General features: G+C 38.5%; 1 protein-coding gene across 1 annotated transcript in view; it reads right to left on the reverse strand.

The window, feature by feature from the left end:
• Window positions 1-19,837, reverse strand: part of ascc3 (activating signal cointegrator 1 complex subunit 3) — a 240,812-nt gene that overhangs the window by 59,669 nt on the left and 161,306 nt on the right. Inside the window, exons 15-16 of the mRNA XM_051130609.1 lie at window positions 1,778-1,969; window positions 1,451-1,675 (exon numbers count right to left, since the gene is read on the reverse strand). Of these exons, the coding sequence (XP_050986566.1) occupies window positions 1,451-1,675; window positions 1,778-1,969 (417 nt within the window). The remainder of the gene's footprint in view (window positions 1-1,450; window positions 1,676-1,777; window positions 1,970-19,837) is intronic.

Here is a 19,837-nt window from a genome sequence, read left to right on the forward strand (position 1 = left end):
AGCCTGCCGCTTTTATATTTCTTATCACTAATACTACTATATCAAAGTTTTGTAATTTTTGTAAATAGTTTGATTTAGATTTTATTTTTACGTTTCTATTCTTGTGTTTTCACTTCAATTTTACTTAAAGCTTTAGAAATTAGATGTGGTTTTGTCATTTTTGTTTGTTTATATAGTATTTTCTCATTTTTATTTAGCAGTTTTAGTTTAATTTAATTATTATAGTACTTCAACTTAGGAAAACTAAATGAAAATGATTTTACTTTATTTTATTTTATTTTATTTTATTTTATTTCAGTTAACGATTTGCTGTGGTTTTGTCATTTTTGTTTGTTTATGTAGTATTTTCTCTTTTTTTTAGTTTAATTTAGTTTAATTATTATAATACTTCAACTCAGGAAAACTAAATGAAAATGATTTTATTTTATTTTATTTTCAGTAAACAATTTGTTGTGGTTTTGTCATTTTTGTTTGTTTATATATTTTTCATTTGTATTTGTATTTGTGTTTTTGTTTAATTTAGTTTAAATTAATTAATATAGTACTTCAACTTAAGAAAACTAAATGAAAATGATTTTTTTTTTTTTTTATTTTAACAGTTTGTTGTGGTTTTGTCATTTTTGTTTGTTTATATAGTATTTTCTCTTTTATTTAGCAGTTTTAGTTTAATTTGATTATAATAGTACTTTAACTTAGTAAAACCTAATGAAAATGGTTTTATTTTATTTTATTTTATTTTATTTTCAGTTAACGATTTGTTGTGATTTTGTCATTTTTGTTTGTTTATATATTTTTAGTTTATATTTAGCAGTTTTTGTTTAATTTAGTTTAATTTAATTATTATAGTACTTCAACTTAGGAAAACGAAAGGAAAAGGATTTTATTTTATTTTGTATTTTATTTTATTTTAACAGTGTGTTGTACTTTTATCATTTTTGTTTGTTTATATAGTATTTTCTATTTTTTTTAGCAGTTTTAGTTTAATTTAATTGTTATAGTGCTTCAACTTAGGAAACCTAAATGAAAATGATTTTATTTTATTTTATTTATTTTCAGTTAACAATTTGTTGTGGTTTTGTCATTTTAGTGTTTGTTCATATAGTATTTTTCATTTTTATTTAGCAGTTTTACTTTAATTTAGTTTACTCTAATTACTATAGTACCTCAGCTTAGGAAAACTAAATGAAAATGATTTTTTTATTTTATTTTATTTTATTTTATTTTATTTTATTTTAATTAATTTATTTATTTTTTATTCAGTTAACGACAATAACCCTGATTTATACAACTGTTTTAGCATTTACAGACTCCAAACAATATGATTTATTGCAAAATGTTGATGGGGAGTGTAGTAAAGATGAGTGAATTTAAACAGTAAATTAAATTGAAAATGATAAAAGTCATCACTGATTGATATATGGCACCACTGATTCAGTGTGTTGGTTTGTACCTCAGCGTTGAGGTTGTCGGCGAGACTCTGCTGGAACTGGCTCTCGATGGGGTTCTGCTGAGTCAGGAGTGTCAGGTAATAGCTCAGCTTATCATGGGTTGTGATGATGGTTCCTTCACCGTATTTATCAAACTGTGGCCGCCCAGCTCGACCGAAGATCTGCATCACGTCCAGGATGCCCAAATCCACTAATGCACCACGCTTGGCATCATAGATATTAGTGCCCTGATTATAGAAAAACAGGAATCATTTAAAGCCCATCCTGAAGATTTCATGCAGAGTTTTATGCACACACACACACACAAGCCTGCAGCGACGTGCTCTGACCTTGATGATGACCGCATGAGCGGGTAAGTTAACACCCCAGGCCAGCGTGGCGGTGCACACCAGAACCTTCAGGTATCCTCTGGAAAACATGTTCTCCATGAGCGTGCGGTCCTGCCGTAACATTCCAGCGTGATGGATACCGAACCCGTCAGGAAACATCTCCCTCATCTGCTTGTTTCTGGAGCGCTGCACCTGAGGCACACACATCACCAGACAGAGATTTATATAACAAATGAGAATCAATAAAACCACCAAATATGTTTTGTGTCAAAAATATCATGACTGATTTTTAGTTTTGCAATAACTGAAGAAAGATATTATCAATATTGTGGTGTCACAACAGCAAAACTTAATATTGTCTTGATATTATTGTGGTCACATGACGAAATGAAACTATAAAATTTTATTTTTAAAAAATATATTTAAAGTTCCTATACTAACATAAAAGGTCTTTAAAGTTGTGTTTTGGGCCATTATGGTTTGGCACAGTATCTGTCAAACGAACTAAAACCGAAAGCGCAATATGGCTTCATCCCTTTATCAAGTCTGTTTTTGCTGCACGTTTCAAAGCGAAGTGTGTGCTTTGTTCAGGTGATCAGCCCATGATCCAATGTTTTCCGCACATCAGAACGGCTCCGTTCACAGTGAATGCAGTGAACTTGTTTATTGCATGTGCTGTGAGTTTAGCCTTTATTTTTGTGGCAGATGATTACAGCATTTCACTAGATTTGTAGTGAGACGTGTTTTTTTAAGCCTGTTTTCACTGAAGCTGGAGTTTTCCTTCAAAATAAAAGCTCTACTGCCTTTCTCGTCAAAATAAAAGCTTAAAGGGGTCATCGGATGCCCATTTGCCACAAGTTGATATGATTTTTTTAGGGTCTTAATGAAAAGTCTCTAATATACTTTGATTAAAAATTCTCAATTATTTTGTAAAACAACACCCTTTTTGTGCTTAAAAAGTATACAAATTTTTATTTTTTGGAAAAAAAATGACAGATCGTTTCACTAGATAAGACCCTTCTTCCTCGGCTGGGATCGTTTAGAGGGCTTCGAAGCTGCATTTAAACTACATTTTGGAAGTTTAAAATCAGGCCATGAATGAAGCCCATTATATATAGAAAAATCCTGAAATGTTTTCCTCAAAAACCATAATTTCTTTACGACTGAAGACAGAAAGACATGAACAGCCTGGATGATAAGGGGGTCAGTAAATTATTTGTAAATAGTTGTTCTGGAAGTGGACTTCTCCTTTAAAAGTTCAGTATGAATAGGTGACAGCTAGCGGTTTAAATGGCTAATGTCACTGCAATCCAAATTCAAAATATTTCTTTTAAGTGCAGTTATTAGGAAAGAAGTAATGTTATTTCCCTAATTCCCTGGTGTAAAGCAAAAATAATATACCTATGAAATATTAATTTTCATTTATTTTACAGTACAACACAACTATTACCGTCTTAGGAATAACAATAATATAAAATTGTTATTATTACATTCCCAATCTGTTTGGCTTCTAAAACACCAGTGTGAATGTAATTTACCACAAATAAAAAGAGGGTCGAGTCCCCTTTCAAGCTCAGGTACAATTCACAATTCACACTTTTTTTCTGACTTAAGCTTTCTTAGTTAAGAACGTAGGTTAGAGCTCTTAATTTTGAACTCACAAAGTGCATTAGATAGAATAATTTAACTTTAAGATGTACAAAATGTTTATTGTTTTTCCAGGTCTTCATTTGTCTTTTTTTAATGTCACAATAAATATTGTATCATGGACTTTATATCGAGATATTATCATGAGATTTTGATATTGTTATATCTCTAATGAAAAGTATTATATTTGCGGTCAAAGCACCCCTTCTGTTGGGTTAAAAGGCACAATAATTAGCATGTCAATTAATAGCTGGCTGACTTTTCCATTTGTTGGCGAGCTTTGAAAAAAAGTCCTTAAAGTGATATATACTCTAAGTAATCAATTGGTACAGTAGGCTGATTGCAATATATCTTGATATCTTGCCTGAAGTAGCTGTTTTATTAATACTGTGAATTCAGACACACTTCTTTTCGCCTACCGTGTACTAAGCATGTGATTTCGGATGCAACCGAGCGCTCAATCAGTGGTGTTAGTGTGAGCGAGGACTTCCTGTTTTCTCCACAATGTCAAACAGTGGGATTGGGAGTTTTTTTTTTTTTTTTTTTTTTTTTTGCAATTCCATTTGGCAGAAATGACAAACTATTTTAAAACTACAACCCAATCGTAAAATAAAAGCATGCAGAAAGATTTGAATCTCTCCAGCGGTGGCCTCGGAGCGCTGTGATTGAGATGCGTGTTGTGTTGACTGCCGATGAGGGTTGTGACCCGCGCTGGCAGTAACGTCCTCACCATCAGACGCTTTGATCTCACTCTGCCTGAGTCTAAATGGAGGTCAACAGCAACAAGGCCTCAGTGCTCCTGAGAACAGCCCATTACAGACATGTCTGTCCCTCTCCAACCCACACAGAATACCAACTACACGAAAGTCTGTCTCACTGCAGTCTCTCCTCAGTACAAACACTGTTCTGTACCACGGTACAGCGATGACAATATCATGGTGCTTTAATATACGATGCTGAATGATTACCACATTCATTCAACACAATAATTAGATTGCACCCATGGTACTATGTCCAAAACTCTCAGTGTTACCATAATTTAACATTTCATGAATTCTGATGGTGTGTGTCAGTGTCTATTTCATGCACACAACATGCATGGAGGGTTGAGCAGTGCTGATAATATCAATTTCTCAATTTTAATAGATATTTATTTAGACAAATCAATGTTGTTTAGTCACTTGATATGCAAACAAAACTTCACTAAATGTTATTTGTAGTGTGTCTACAATCCGATAATCACAATAAGCTTTGTATTTTGTTTATATATGAAACAAACTTTGTGCTTTCAAATTCTGTCATTTTATAACAAAATTCAAAGAAGAAAAGTTTTGACGCTCTTTAATGTGGTGTGAGAGATCGCTGTAGCCGGCTCAGTTCAAGCAGGAGCACAGAGCACACATCAACCAATCATTTCCTCCTCTCTCTCTCTCTCTCTCTCTCTCTCTCTCTTTCTATAATCACTCAATTAGTGTTTCAACCATGGAAGGATATCAATAAAACAGCTTGTAAACAATATGTCACTTAACATTACATTTCCCTCAGGAAAGCCATTCATTGTCCATGCACTCATCAGGCAGCTAGAAAAATTAACTCTAGAGAGCATTTTGATAAGTAAATGCATCATATCACATTATATATTTGTTTCATTATTTAATGCTTAAAAAACCTGTTATGAAAACAAGTTATTATGGTGACCGTTTAAAGGGGTCATCGGATGCCCATTTTCCACAAGTTGATATGATTCTTTAGGGTCTTGTTGAATGAAAAGTCTCTAATATACTTTGATTCAAAATTCTCAATGGTTTAAAACAACACCCTTTTTTACCTTGTCAAAATGAGCTCTGCAAAAATCATCTCATTCTAAGGGGTGGTTCCTTTAAATGCAAATCTGCTCGCCCTGCCCCTCTCTTCTCTCTGTGGAATGACAACCTTGTTTACTTTAGCCGCATTTAGCCACGTTTAGCTGCTAAACTTCCTAACTACCACGTTATAAGGAAAGGCGATTGCAAAGATTCATAAAAAAACGCTTATACACACTTCTGCTGTAAGTAAAGCTGGATCATAAATGATTTGCACGAACATAGACGGATATATGTGGATTGGGAGGCGCATTCCATTCACAAACAAATGTAATCCACTGCATCTTCAGCGGCTCAGATGTCAGGAGTAAATGATGACTACTGTGTTCATTATTACATCCAGCAACACAACACCTCAATCGCTCAATTGAAGATATTCTCGTCTAACTTACATCCCTGCTTCGGCATCGAAACAAGGAAAGTTACTGGACTGTGACAGCTGGTCTGAGGTAAGAGCTCATGTCAATCAACTATTGTGGGAGCGGCCTCTGTTGGTGTGACGCCACAAGGACAGGCATCTGAGAACGGCTCGATTTGAAAAAGGGGATATTATTTTTACAGATTAATTAAAAGCCACTGTATGGATTTTTATCATTATAGGGTAGATCTGTACATACACTGCCAACACACATTAATGTTCAAACAACATGAAATAGTGAACTTAGCATCTGATGACCCCTTTAAATCTCAGAAACAGGAGTAGAATCTTACTAACATCAAGTTGATAAAAAATGTTAAATAAAAATGTTTATATGCAACCTTTATTTGAGTGTTAAGAATTAAATAAATGCGGTTAACTAACTGATGATTTTTTTTTTTTCACTTTTTGAAATGATGCTTTTGGTGAACATTATTTCACAAAAGTGAGTACACCCCTCACATTTCAGCAATGTTTTAGTATATCTTCTTAAGGAACAATACTATAGAAATGAAACTTGGATATATTTTAGAGTAGTGTATAACAGTGTATATTTACTGTCCCCTGAAAATAACTCAACATACAGCCATTATTGTCAAAACAACTGTCAACAAAAGTGAATACACCCTAAATGATAACAGCTCTATGTCATTTAACCATGCAAAACCACATATCCTATTCATCATGTTCATGTTTTTGTCTGCTTGACAGGACCATACAAAGTTGTGTATCTTGTATTAGAGCAGTTAAAATTTGGTGCTTCGAGTACAATTTTCTCATACTGACCACTGGATGTTCAACAAGGCACCTCATGGCAAAGAACTCTCTGAAGATTTGAGAATTAGAATTGTTGCTCTCCACAAAGATGGCCTAGGCTATAAGAGGTTCAGTAACAACCTGAAACTGAGTTACAGTACTGTGGCCAGGGTCATACAGAGGTTCCAAGAAGGGTTCCATTCGGAATAGGCCTCGCAAGGGTCGATCAACGAAGTTGAGTGCTCGTTCTGTGCGTCAGATGCAGAACCTGGCTTCAAAAAACAGATGCATTAGTACTGCCAGCGTTGCTTTAGAGGTTGCAGAAGTAAAAGGTCAGCTTGTCAGTGCTCAGACCATACGCTGCACACTTCAACAAGTCGGCTTGCATTGACGTCATCCGAGAAGGAAGCCTCTTCTGAAGCTGGCTTGCAAGAAAGCCCGCAAACAGTTTGCTGAAGACAACCTGTCCAAGAACATGAATTACTGAAACCATATTCTATGGTCTGATGTGATTAAGATAAACTTGTTTGGCTCAGATGGTGTCCAGCATGTGTGGTGATGCCCTGGTGAGGAGCACCAAGAAAACTGTGTCTCTCCTACAGTCAAGCATGGTGGTGGTAGCATCATGGTCTGGGGCTGCATCAGTGCTGCTGGTACTGGGGAGCTGCGGTTCATTGAGGGAAACATGGATTCCATTATGTACTGTACATTTCTGAAGCAGAACATGATGCCTTCCCTTCAGAAACTGGGCCGAACGGCAGTTTTCCATAATTATAATGACCCCAAACACACCACCAAGATGACAGCTGCCTTGCTGAGGAAGGCGCAGGTGAAGGTGATCTGACCTGAACCCTACTGAGCACCTATGGGGCATCCTCAAGCGGAAGGTGGAGAGGCACCATGTGTCTAACATCCAGCAGCTCCATGATGTCATTATAGAGGATTTGAAGAGGATCCCAGCAACAACCATGTCCAGAATGATTAAGGCAGTGCTAGATAACAATGGTGCTAACACAAAATATTGACATTTTGGACAAAGTTTTGACAAAATCACTTAGGCTATACTCACTTTTGTTGCCAGCTGTTTTGACAATAATGGCTGTATGCTGAGTTATTTTTAGGGGACAGTAAATATACACTGCTATACAAGCTGCACATTGACTACTCTAAAACATATCCAAGTTTCATTTCTATATATATATAAATGTGGTGCAGCTACTTTTAAATTAAACTTCACCCCAGGTATCGTTGTTCGTTGTTCTAAACCCTGCTTTCAATGCTGCGTAAAGAGAAACAAGGTTTTAGACATGCAATTTAGAAGTGGGGTTAGCATTGCTTTTTACCCAAAGTTATGAAACTCTGCTCCAGAGCAGGGCTAGCAGTGGTTTTGTGGTGCTTTCGCATGCTGCATTTGTCCAGTCAATGACAGCAGAAATATACTAAGAAGAACGTTAACCCAGGGTTTAGGAATGTACAGTGTAAAACGTCAGCTTATGAATACACAGGACTAATTGTTAACCCTGGGTAAATTGTGAGCAGTGTGAAATGTGAAGGAAGACAACCCAGGATTCTGTGTACCTGGGCTTTAGAATGACTCAGGGTTAACCATTTCAATTGTGAAAAGCCTAGTTCTAATGAATGCCTGCCTCTGATTAGGTATTGGCCAATCTTGTTTGAATTTGGAAGTGGCACCTGGGATTTCTTCCTTTATTCTCTTCTTTGTGTCTGAAGATCAGTAATCTGACTGACAGAAGTCCTTGACGATGGCATTCACTGCATTTCCTCATCAAACTACTTCCATCTGTTACATAATGACAGGTGTAAAAATACCATCCTGTTTTGTTGAGATAAATGTCTCATTGCTTACCAGTGATCATTACACTGCTTTAATGAATTGCCCTTTCATAAGAAATTCAGTTCCAAAAAAGCACTTCTGCTATTTCTGTTCTTCTCTAGGTCAATTTGGGGCTCCAATCAGCTGGTCTCTGTGGATCCGTGGATTCTATCAGAGCTATAATGAGAGCACTGCTCTCTGTTTTAATGTGGCCTGTGGTGTTCAGGGGACAAAGACGGGAGCAGTAACATTTTTCAAGCCTTTTTTTTTTTTCAGAATTTAATGCAGGTCCCTATATGAAATCTAAAGTGCTACATTACACCTTCTGATGTGAGATCCAAAGAAGCAATTATGTCATTTTGTAGCATTGTCATATTATGTCATATGCAATTTCATAACATCACCAGCACACAATGTGCGCTCTTCACTAGCACAAAGCCACTTCAAATGTGTGAATTTAACATTGTCTAAACGTGTGAAGTGGCTTGCCCTTCAAAACTAGATGGTTGTAAAGACATCAGAAACAGATCAGAATGGTGAGGTTTTTTTTTTTTTTCTATTTGGTTGCTAGGGTGTTGTGGATGGTTGCTAAGGTATTGACATATGGCTATTAAATAGCTCTGGGTCGATCAATCTTCAGTTTAATGATCTGATGTTTAATAATCTTTCAGTTCTCCAATAACTGCAATAACTTTTGATATGGAACAAAGCCTCAGAATAGAATGGGTTTCATTCATACTGGACGCCAGAGGGCGCCCTCATGCAAAAAATCCACATATGCGTCAAAGAAGTTTCTCTCTTGCTCCGGGGTAGGTCCGGGGGGGGCTTGGGGTTCTGGGGCCGCTCTGCCACCGGGCTGGGATTCCGGCTGGGCCTGGGGGGCTTGGGTCCTGGTTGGTGTGCCGCCGGGAGCGTGGGTTGGTGCATGCGCTTGGGCTCGGCCCTGGTGCGGGGGCCTTTGACGCGTCGGTGGATCCGGTGGCCTCTTTAGCTGGTAGGGACGTTGTTACCATCTGTCAGTATCCACTCTGCGGGGGGGGCAATATAGGCGGAGGACGGACTTAACCTGGGTGTCTATTGTCTTCTGTAGTCTGGGAGTTGACTGAATGATGGGGTGGGGGTAGTTTTTCCTCTGCTGTGGGGTCCGGTGGGCCGCCCCGGGCTGCCGTGGGCCCCGGTCTAGATGGGCCTGGGCCCCGGTCTGGATGGGCCTGGGCCCCGGTCTGGATGGGCCTGGACCCCCTGCCCTGGGCAGATTTGGGGCAACGGGGGTGCCTATGGGGGTCAGCGGGGAGCTGGCTCCAGGGGGGTACTTTGCCCCCTCCAATGATTTCCTCCCCATCCCTAATGCTTCCCTTCTCCCGCTCCATCACACCAACATACAGGTAGGGTTTTGGGGTGCGGGTGTGTTGCTGGGATGCAGGGGAGGTGGTACTCCTCTGTCTCCTTGTGGCCACCTGCATCTCAATCATACATCACAACTTAGACACTCTCATTACTTACTGTCACATGACACATACATATAGGGCCTTGGGGGTGGGCACACTGAATGGCATCCAGGGGGCGGTCTGTTCATTCAGCCTTCTCTCTGGTGCTGGTGCCCACTTCTCAATTTTAAGTTACACATAGACATTGAGGGCTCTTGGGGAGGTGCCGATTTGACACGAGCTGGCGGAGGGTGGTTAGTGTCTTGCCCCTCCCCTGTTTTAAAGCACTTTAGAACAACACACACCAACACTACATTTGAGCGGGTGAGGTGAGGCATGGGGTCTTCTTTTTTTTTTTTTTTTTTCACACCCCTGTTCTCTGTTCTTTGTCCGGGGCTGGGGGCTGTGAGGACGAGCTGGCCATCCGGTCGGGGTCTGGGCTGGTGGTCTTCTCTGCTGCTGCGGGGTACCGGGGTGGTCTTCCTGTCTCCACGCCAGAGTGAAGAGGGTTCAGCTCCGGGGTCTGGCGCTGATTGCCCCTCTGGGGGTAGTGGTGCCTGGATCCAGGAGTATAGAGTACAAATGGGGAGTGTGATTGTGGGTACTGTGTCCATTTTTGTATGTCTACATGTGGGGCGAGTGCGTGAATATTTGTTTGCGTGCATGAGGGTGGGAACGTGTGCTTGTATATATGTGTGCCTGTTTGTCTATGTCCATGTGTCAGGTCAGGCCTTAGACTCCGCCTCACTCATCATCTCAGGCCCCCACCACGCCCTGCCGGTGGAGGATGCCCCGGCCGCCGGTGCGTTGGTGGTTTCTCGCTCCGGGCGGGATGCTCGGGTGAGCGCTGGCCCGATCTCGGCGGTTGCTTGGCGGGGCCTGGCCCCCTGGCTTTGCTGGGCCCCGGCTAGGGGGTGGGGGCCCTTGGATCGCCGGGCCCAGGGCCGGTCTGCTCTGGTGTGGCCGGCTGCCGGCGGAACCTGCGGGCTTGCCGCCACGCCCCCCTGGGACGTCTGCATTGTGGCTGCCGGATGATCCCCCTCCGGGCCCTCCTCTGCCCTTTTCTGGGTGGGGGCCGCGGTTGTCCCTGCGGTGGTTCTCCTGGGACTCTCGTGCTCGGGGGCATCCGGATGTTTGGGCCCGGGTCTCCTCCATGTCTGCTTCATACCTTGCGGGGCGGGGCTGTGGTTCCCCACACACACTATTAAACATTTACATGGAAGAACCTTATGAACACAAACGCGCTCACACACACAGGTGTGCACACAGGTGTACACACAAGCATTCACATTGGTGTAAAAACAGGTGCTCACAGACACACACTGTCTTGATCTGCTGTTGCTTCAAAACATGTTTTGTAATATTAGTTATGTGTGCTGCACAATAACATTTAACATGTAGTATTTACTGTGATTTATATAGATGTTGGTTGTTGCTGCAGTTACTCTGCTGTTGTGTTTTCTCCTTTTGTCAGCAGGTATGGAAGCAGATTATCTTTTTTTGATCTTTTCTCTTCTTTCTCCTCTCCTCCTTCTTTTTTTTTTTTTTTTTTTTTTTTTTTTTTTCTTCTCTCTCTCTCTCTCTCTCTCTCTCTTTCCCCCTCTTCTGTTGACTTTCTCCCCAATTTTTATTTTATTTTATTTTATTTTTTTTTCCCCGTTTTCTCTATCCCCCCGGTCTTGTCTGTAATAGTATGGTTAAATAAAAAGGTACATAAAATTAAATTAATTAAATACATAAAAAAAAAAAAAAAAAAAAAAAAAATGGCCGTGAATGATGATAACATAGCTACACATACACACTGTCATGTGTTATCTGTGTTACTGACAGGCCGGGAAAAAAAAAAAAAAAAAAAAAAAAAAAAAAAAAAAAAAGAAGTTTCTCTAATATGGATAAAGGCATCGCTATTGCCGATATAAGGGTAAACGTTTTGAATGATGAAATTTAAGGACAATAAACACTCGCCTGCAATAATATATGGTTTATCTGTGTTCTTCAAGCCATCTCTGGTATTTTCGTAAGCCATTGCTAATCGACATACATAGAATATGAGTATAGAATTCATTGTCTGCCTCATTCTGTGATAAGAATCCACATCAGACCACACAAGGAACTTATTTCAAACACTTGACTGATGTTGTGAATTAAAAACAAGTTACAATGTTTATAACCCTTTTGTTGGACAACAGGTTTAGAAAGGCTTATCATTGCATGTCATTAGAATGGAAGATGCTCTACGTGTGTTGCTTTTTCAAAAATTTCAAATTCCGAGAGAGATAAAATAAGGAAGTTATTTAAATGCAAAACCGAAAAACCGCAATTCACAAGCACGTATTGAACCGTGGATGTCGTACTGAACAGTTCGGTATTACACTGAGAATTGTGACATCCCTACCATATACCAGACGTTTAAACTGATATGGCTTTAAAAAGCAGGATTAAATAACAACTGAATTAGTTTTCCCTCTATAGTAATAGTTGAGATATTGTTTTCTTTTAGAAAAGCTGTATCTAATATTTACTAATATTAATCTGATTACATTTAGTCATTTAGTAGATACTTTTATCCAAAGCAACTTACAAATAACGACAACAGAAGCTATATATAAGATATAATATAAGATATATATATATCCAAACTAATCAATATTGAATTGAATTCGAAACAAATGAAGAGCTGAAATCTGTGTCAATACCAAGGTTGTTGGGATGTTGCTATGTAGCTGTTTACTAAAGTCAACAGAGCTCTCTTCCAGATCTCTATGATCTTCTGGAACTCAAAAAATATACAATATGAAATTGCTAAAAAAATATATATTTTTTATTTAAGTGTGTTGGATCAGATTTTCTGGGAAACAAAGATTCACAGATAATGTACTCACCCCCTTGTCATCCAAGACGTCCATCCCGATTTTGAACTTTTGAATTTTGAACAAAATGCAGTTTAAATGCGGCTTCAAACGATCCCAAATGTTGTTGTAAATGATCACAGCCGAGGAAGAAGGGTCTTATCTAGCAAAACAATTGGTTATTTTCATTAAAAAAATACAATTTAAATAGTTTTTAATCTCAAACGCTTGTCTTGTCTTACTCTGCCTGAACTCTGTGTTTTCTGGCTCAAGACAGTTAGGGTATGTCGAAAAAGAGTAAGACAAGATGAGTGTTTGACATTAAAAAGTATATAAATTGTATTATTTTTCTGAAAATAACCGATCGTTCTGCTAGATAAGACCCTTCTTTCTCAGCTGGGGTCCTTTACAACCGCATTTGGGATTGTTTGAAGCCATATTTAAACTGCATTTTGGAAGTTCAAAATCGGGGCACCATAGCAGTCCATTATATGGAGAAAAATCCTGAAATGTTTTCTTCAAAAAACATAATTTCTTTACGACTGAAGAAAGAAAGACATGAACATCTTGGAGTACATTATGTGAATCTTTGCCTTTAATGTGTTTACGTGTTCAGTTTGTGTCTACAATTGGAGGGGGCAGCTGTACACAGTAGATGTTGAAAGCTAGCTAGCACTGATCATGGATCATTCCAACCGGCAACCTTCACTGACCTTTGGAGAATCACTTGCTGTCAACACACACACAAACACACTTACATACAAAACTTAAACCCTGAAACCTTGCTTGTCCCTTCAAAAAACAACCTTGAAAGGACAAACAAAAAGGGAAAGCAACAGAGCCTGGTGTAAAACAAGAATCAATATCAGCATGGCTTTCTAGAGGTGGCAACAGCTCCAAGATCTGAAGAGATTTAAGACTGTGGGACAAGCAAGCTATTTCAAAGCAAAATTTTAAACTTCTGTAAAATAATCATTCTATAATAATGTGCTGATTTGCTACTCTATAAACAATGTATTTTATTAATGTTAAAAACAGTTGCTGCTTAATATTTTTAAGAGATAATTTTTGTTCTTCTGGATGCTTTGATGAGTTGAAAGTCCAAAATAATATCATTTATTATTAATACATCTATTCTGTAACAATGTATAAGTCTTTCTTGGTTCTCCCTGATGCCAAACAAGAATGCTAAAAACATGGATTTGGATTTAACAAATGTACGGTTCATTCACATCAACCGCATTATGCCCAGAATGTAAAGCAGCTCTGTTTTACTCTTTCTAAACACATTACATATTTATTATATTCACCACCAGCAGCAGTAAACGCATCACCACGAAAAAAAAAGTAATCACAGTAAATAAAAAGGTAAACAAGAGAAATAACCAATGAAACGCATGCATGAGTGTGTTTGAGATGGAGAGGAGTGGCATACGTTCTCCAGGGCACTGCGAGGCTCACAGGAGGCTCTAATTGAAACGCTAAGGTTTGCTTTGAGGTGTCACAGAGTATTAATGCTGCGCTCTCTGAGCGTAAGTTAAAGTGAGGCTGGGGCAGGCGCTCACGTTCAGAGGTTGGATTCAAGATGGCAGTGCATCGGCTCTCTGATCAAGGCTGATTAAGGGCCGCTGAAGAGAGATTATTTCCTTGCGCGCTAAGCAGAAGCCGGGGCTGCCTTCCACCAGCCGCGGCAGACAGCGCTGATTAGCCATTACTCTGCCTTAACACAAGCAGACAGTAGCCATACCGCACGGAGACACGGCACGCACCTCTGGGGTGATATAGATACTGAGACGTGACGAGATCTGAGCGAGCAGCCAGTGGCCATCGCAAACACAATGACCTCTGCTTTTCAAATGATGCTCAGAATCTGTTTCAAAAAATAAAAAATAAAAAAAGCAGACTATGAGCATTGCCTAAATGATAATTCAACACATTACGAGTCCTAACACATCCACTTTGACAGGGACATTTAGAGAGCATTTGACCTGACACTCAAATCCTTTCTTTTTCACAATCTCTTTCATTTCCACTGACACATGGTAATTTTCTTAGCTTTAGCAATGTCCATTCTGCCTCTTCTGCTGCATCTCTGTATTCTAAAATGCTGACAATATACTATCAGCTTGGTTGCAAATGCATCTCTTTTAACTGAATTTCAATATATAAAGATGGAGAATTAAACACTAAGTACTTCTTTAAACAGACGACTTCAAGTAATTTCCCGGGTAATGGACACAATGGCCAAACACTGGCCAAATAATGAAAGTGATATAAAAAAAAAAAAAAAAAAAAAAAAAAGATGCACAACTTGATTAGTATTGCTTTACAAAAGCTGATATTATGTTTAGCTTAAACAAGGGTAGGGAAGGGTAGGGTAGAAAAGGGAAAGGAAAGGAAGGGAAAAAATAAGGGGGTTGTAAGGAGTAAAACAATGGGGAAACATGGAAATGAAAAAGAAAGGAAGGGGAAAGTAAGGCGATAAAATAGGGAAATGGGGGGAAAGGAAACAGGAAAAAGAACAGAAAGTAAAGAAAATCAGAAAGAAGGAGGAAAATTAAAAGAAAAAAAGGAAATAAAAGGAAAAGTATAACAATAAATGAAAAGTGAAATGAAAAGGTATGTAATTGGAAAGTAAGAGTAAAAACTGAGAGAAGGAAATAGTAAAAGAAAGCTAAATGGATCAAGGAAATGGAAAAAGAGGAAATGGAAAAATAAATAATAAAGGAAGGAAAACAAAATGGGGGAAACAATGGGGAAATGAAAAGGAAAAAAGAAAATAAGAAAAGGAAAAGGGGAAAACAATGCTACTATTGGAAACTATGGGATAACAATGGGAAAATGAAAAGGAAAAATGACAGGGCATGGCAGGACAGGTAAGGAAAGGAAAGGAAAGGAAAGGAAAGGAAAGGAAAGGAAAGGAAAGGAAAGGACAGGAAAGGACAGGAAAGGAAAGGAAAAGAAAGGTCAGGGCAAATCAGGAAAGGAAAGGAAAGGACAGGACAGGACAGGACAGGACAGGACAGGACAGGAAAGGAAAGGAAAGGAAAGGAAAGGAAAGGAAAGGAAAGGAAAGGAAAAAATGAAAATAAAAATGAAAATAAAAATAAAAATAGAATGAAAGGGTTAATTTCATGAACATAATTGGTAATGAAGATGGAAAAAGGAAGTGAAATAAAAGCAGTATGGAAGAAGAAAAAAAACTGAAACAGGAAAGGAAAGGAAAGGAAAAGAAAAGGAAAGGAAAGGAAAGGAAAGGAAAGGAAAGGAAAGGAAAGGAAAGGAAAGGAAAGGAAAGGAAAGGAAAGGAAAGGAAAGGAACAAGCAGGCCAGGCCAGGACAGGAAAGAAACGGAAAAGGCAGGGAAGGGCAGGACAGGACAGGACAGGAAAGGAAATGAAAGGAAAGGAAAGAAAAAGGGCAAAGAGAAATGAAAGAGGGAAGACAGGTAAGGAAATCGGAAAAGAGGTCAAAAGAAAAATGAGAATAGAATACAAAGTACATGAAAAAGGGAAAAGAAAGAGGAAAAATGAGAAGGGGAAAAAAAAAATCAAGACAAATTTAATATGCGCTAAAAACATATGATTTCTAAGATATTTACGATTAAATATTTATATTAAGTGGTAAAATAGATTAAAACCAAAGTGCATTCCTGCTCTACTTCCACAGGCTTTCACAGACACTGGCTGAACGTTTGGTTGTCTTAATTGTGCCGACAAGACAACAAAGCCTTTTTGTCCCTCGCTGAATAACGACATCCTCACAGGAGAGAGAAGTTAAAAATAGTTGAAAGCGCAAACAATAGAAATTAATGAGCTAAATCTTGCAGACCTGTCCCATGAGACCAAGGAGGGCTAAGAAGACAGAAAGAGAAACTCTCCCGTCTAAGAGACGGCCTGCTGTCATACTTGATGTTTCCTTCACAGAGAAGGAAAAAAAATCCCTCACAGCTCCCACCGATCTGTCCGTGCCAGATTCTACAGACTGCCATGACGCATTCGACCGCTTTAATCATCGGCACACACTTCTGTGATACGTCAGTGCCGTCTCTCTCTCTCTGTACCGCTCATGTGGATTGCTGGTCTGAGCACTAGGTGTCTCCTTTCATCCACTGATGAGAAAGAGGAGGATCTGACGCAGGGACAGAAGGCTGCATGGGAGACCGCAGGAGCGTAACGGAGGGGCTCCCGGTCTGAAAGAGTGAAATCTGGGAGCATGACAGAGCGGGACAGAGGTCATCAGATGGGTTTGAACCAAGTCGTGCTTTTAACGCAAGACAGATCAGTGAGGAAGACCCCGAAACAGAGTACCTTTTATTTATTTTACCTCAAATACATTTTGTTTGTGGTTAGAATAATAGTATAAATCAATGTGACATTATAAATGCACATTCATATTAGTCGCATTTAATAATTTGCATTCGTTTTTTAACTGATTGGTCTGCGACCTATTAGTTGACAGCAATAAAACACATGCGGTTTTGAGGGTACGGGATCATATCTGCAGTAAAGCACATCAGTCATCATGATGGCGCTGGTTATGTTGGTATGTCTTGTGCCGCCTACATAAACATAACAGTTGGGAAAACATAACCCCAGGTGCTGTCTCCTGAATACGGTAACATGGCATTACTGATGGGCTGCTCTGTGCTTAAGGCGTGTGAATGGGATATGAATAGTCAGAGGGCACGTGAAAGGATCTCTATCCATCATTTCTATTAATAGGTTGAGTCCTTCAAGCAGATCACCCTGAGAGATGGACTTCCTGTACCTGTCTGTAACATTCACATGCATCAGCACAAAAATACTGGCTCACAGAAAACTGTTATGGAAAATATTACCTAAACTTCAACAATTTACTAAACATTAATTAGTTTGGGCAAACAAAAATGTGTAAACTTTTTGGAATTTCATACATACACATAGGAGAGAGAGAGAAAGAGAGAGAGAGAGAGAGAGAGAGAGAAAGATTAATTAAAATAATTAAAATTGAACTGATCAAAGTGATAATAAATATAGAAATATAGAAACTGACAGTAAAGATTTATCAATCACATTCTATTTATTTATAAAAGTAGTTTTTTAATGTCATGCAACTAAACACCTGAAAATTCAGGTGTGCCACCATAGTGTTTACTAAAACTTAGAACAAAACAAAACATAAATAACAATAAAACCCCTACATGATAAAAGAAAATGTTATCATGTTTTACAATAAGAAATGTTTCTTGAGCATCAAATCAGCATATTAGAATTATTTCTAAAGGATCATGTGACTGAAAATTCAGCTGAAAATCCAGGTTTGCCATCACTGTATTAAATAAATCTTAAAGGGGTCATCGGATGCAAACTTCACTTTTTCATGTTGTTTGAACATTAATGTGTGTTGGCAGTGTATGTACAAATCTACCCTATAATGATAAAAATCCATGCAGTGGTTTTTAATTAATCTGTAAAAATAATATTCCCTTTTTCAAATCGAGCCGTTCTCAGATGCCTGTCGGTGTGCCGTCACACCGACAGAGGCCGCTCCCACGATGGTTGATTGACGTGAGCTCTTACCTCAGACCAGCTGTCACAGTCCAGTAACTTTCCTTGTTTCGATGCCGAAGCAGGTATGTAAGTTAGACAAGAATGTGTAAGCGTTTTTTATGAATCTTTGCGATCGCCTTTCCTTATAACGTGGTAGTTAGGAAGTTTAGCGGCTAAATGCGGCTAAATGCGGCTAAATGCGGCTGAAGTAAACAAGATCGTCATTCCCCAGAGAGAAGAGAGGGGCGGGGTGAGCAGAGCTCATTTGCATTTAAAGGAACAACCCCTTAGAATGAGATGATTTTTGCAGAGCTCATTTTGACAAGGTAAAAAGGGTGTTGTTTTACAAAACCACTGAGAATTTTTAATCAAAGTATATTAGAGACTTTTCATTAAGACCCTAAAGAATCATATCAACTTGTGGAAAATGGGCATCCGATGACCCCTTTAAAACAGAATAAAATGTAAATAAAATAGATTAAATGTTATATGGAAATATTTATTTATTTATATTTTAGCTTTATTATATAAATGCAGCTCAAATGAACATAAAAGGAATTATTAATATAAAATATATTTTATTAAATATAAATAATACAAGTAAACAGATCATTAATTCAGAATATTTTTCTACAAGCTGTGTTTTTGTGTAGCCGATTAACTAGTATTAACACCCATAAACGCACTCAACCAGCTTGTTAATGTCACACAAACATATACACACACAATTAGAGATTCCTGCTCTTTGCCAGTGAGCGTTTCAAGTCACTGCGCAAAAAAAAGGCGCTTATAGAGGCTCTTATCTTGGAGGATGCATTAAGATATCTGAGCCTGATTGACAGCCTCTTCAAACGCACACATAAAGCGCTTTAATGAGCATTATGGAGTATGCTCACCTCTGACTTTAACAGAATTATAAACAATCCCACTTTATATAACTGACCTTACAGGTGATCTGTTTTCCCCCTCCATATTCATATATGAGATTAAGAGAGCATTAATATTAATGAGAGGTGCTTTTCTTAAGTAAATAAGCTGTGTGTTATCAGAAGGTGAGTACTGAGAGCTCTCTCTCTCTCTCTCTCTCTCTCTCTCTGTGTGTGTGGTTAAGGTTTAAGTGGAGATATTGTGATGTGACAGCACGCAGAAATACACTTACAGTCTGCACAAACAGACTTAAATGCTTATCAGAAGTATCATAGCTGGGCCCTTTGCTCCTAAAGAGACAGATTCTACAACATACCACCAAAATCCTTAAAGAAACACCACTTAAATGGCACTTGCTGGCTCTGAGCTCTTCGTGGTGATCAATATATCACTCCAATTCCTTATTGTCAGAGCTGTTAATGTGTTATAATACAGTAACAAAGTGACACTTTCTGAATTTGTACTATTATACCAGAGTTACATTTAGAATAAATGTAACAAAGCAGCATAACCAGTTAACTTAAAAAAAAAAAAAAATAGCGGACTTCTACACACAAAATAATGTTGCATTTGTGTTATTTATAATACAAACCCTATTTTTGCCTAAGCAGTGGCTTTGAGGAGAACACTATGGCCTCATGTATTTAATATCTGCGTCACCTAAATGGGGTGCAGATTAAAGACTGCATCTGTCTTGGCTGAGCCCGCGGGACGCACAGATAGGTTACTAAATGTATCACTCCACCTTCTGCTGGGAGATTTAAATATGGAGTTATAGTGTGACTGCAGTCTCGAGAGAGCAGTGCATC

Source organism: Labeo rohita, chromosome 16 (assembly GCF_022985175.1).
Source record: "Labeo rohita strain BAU-BD-2019 chromosome 16, IGBB_LRoh.1.0, whole genome shotgun sequence".
Lineage (NCBI taxonomy): Eukaryota > Metazoa > Chordata > Actinopteri > Cypriniformes > Cyprinidae > Labeo > Labeo rohita.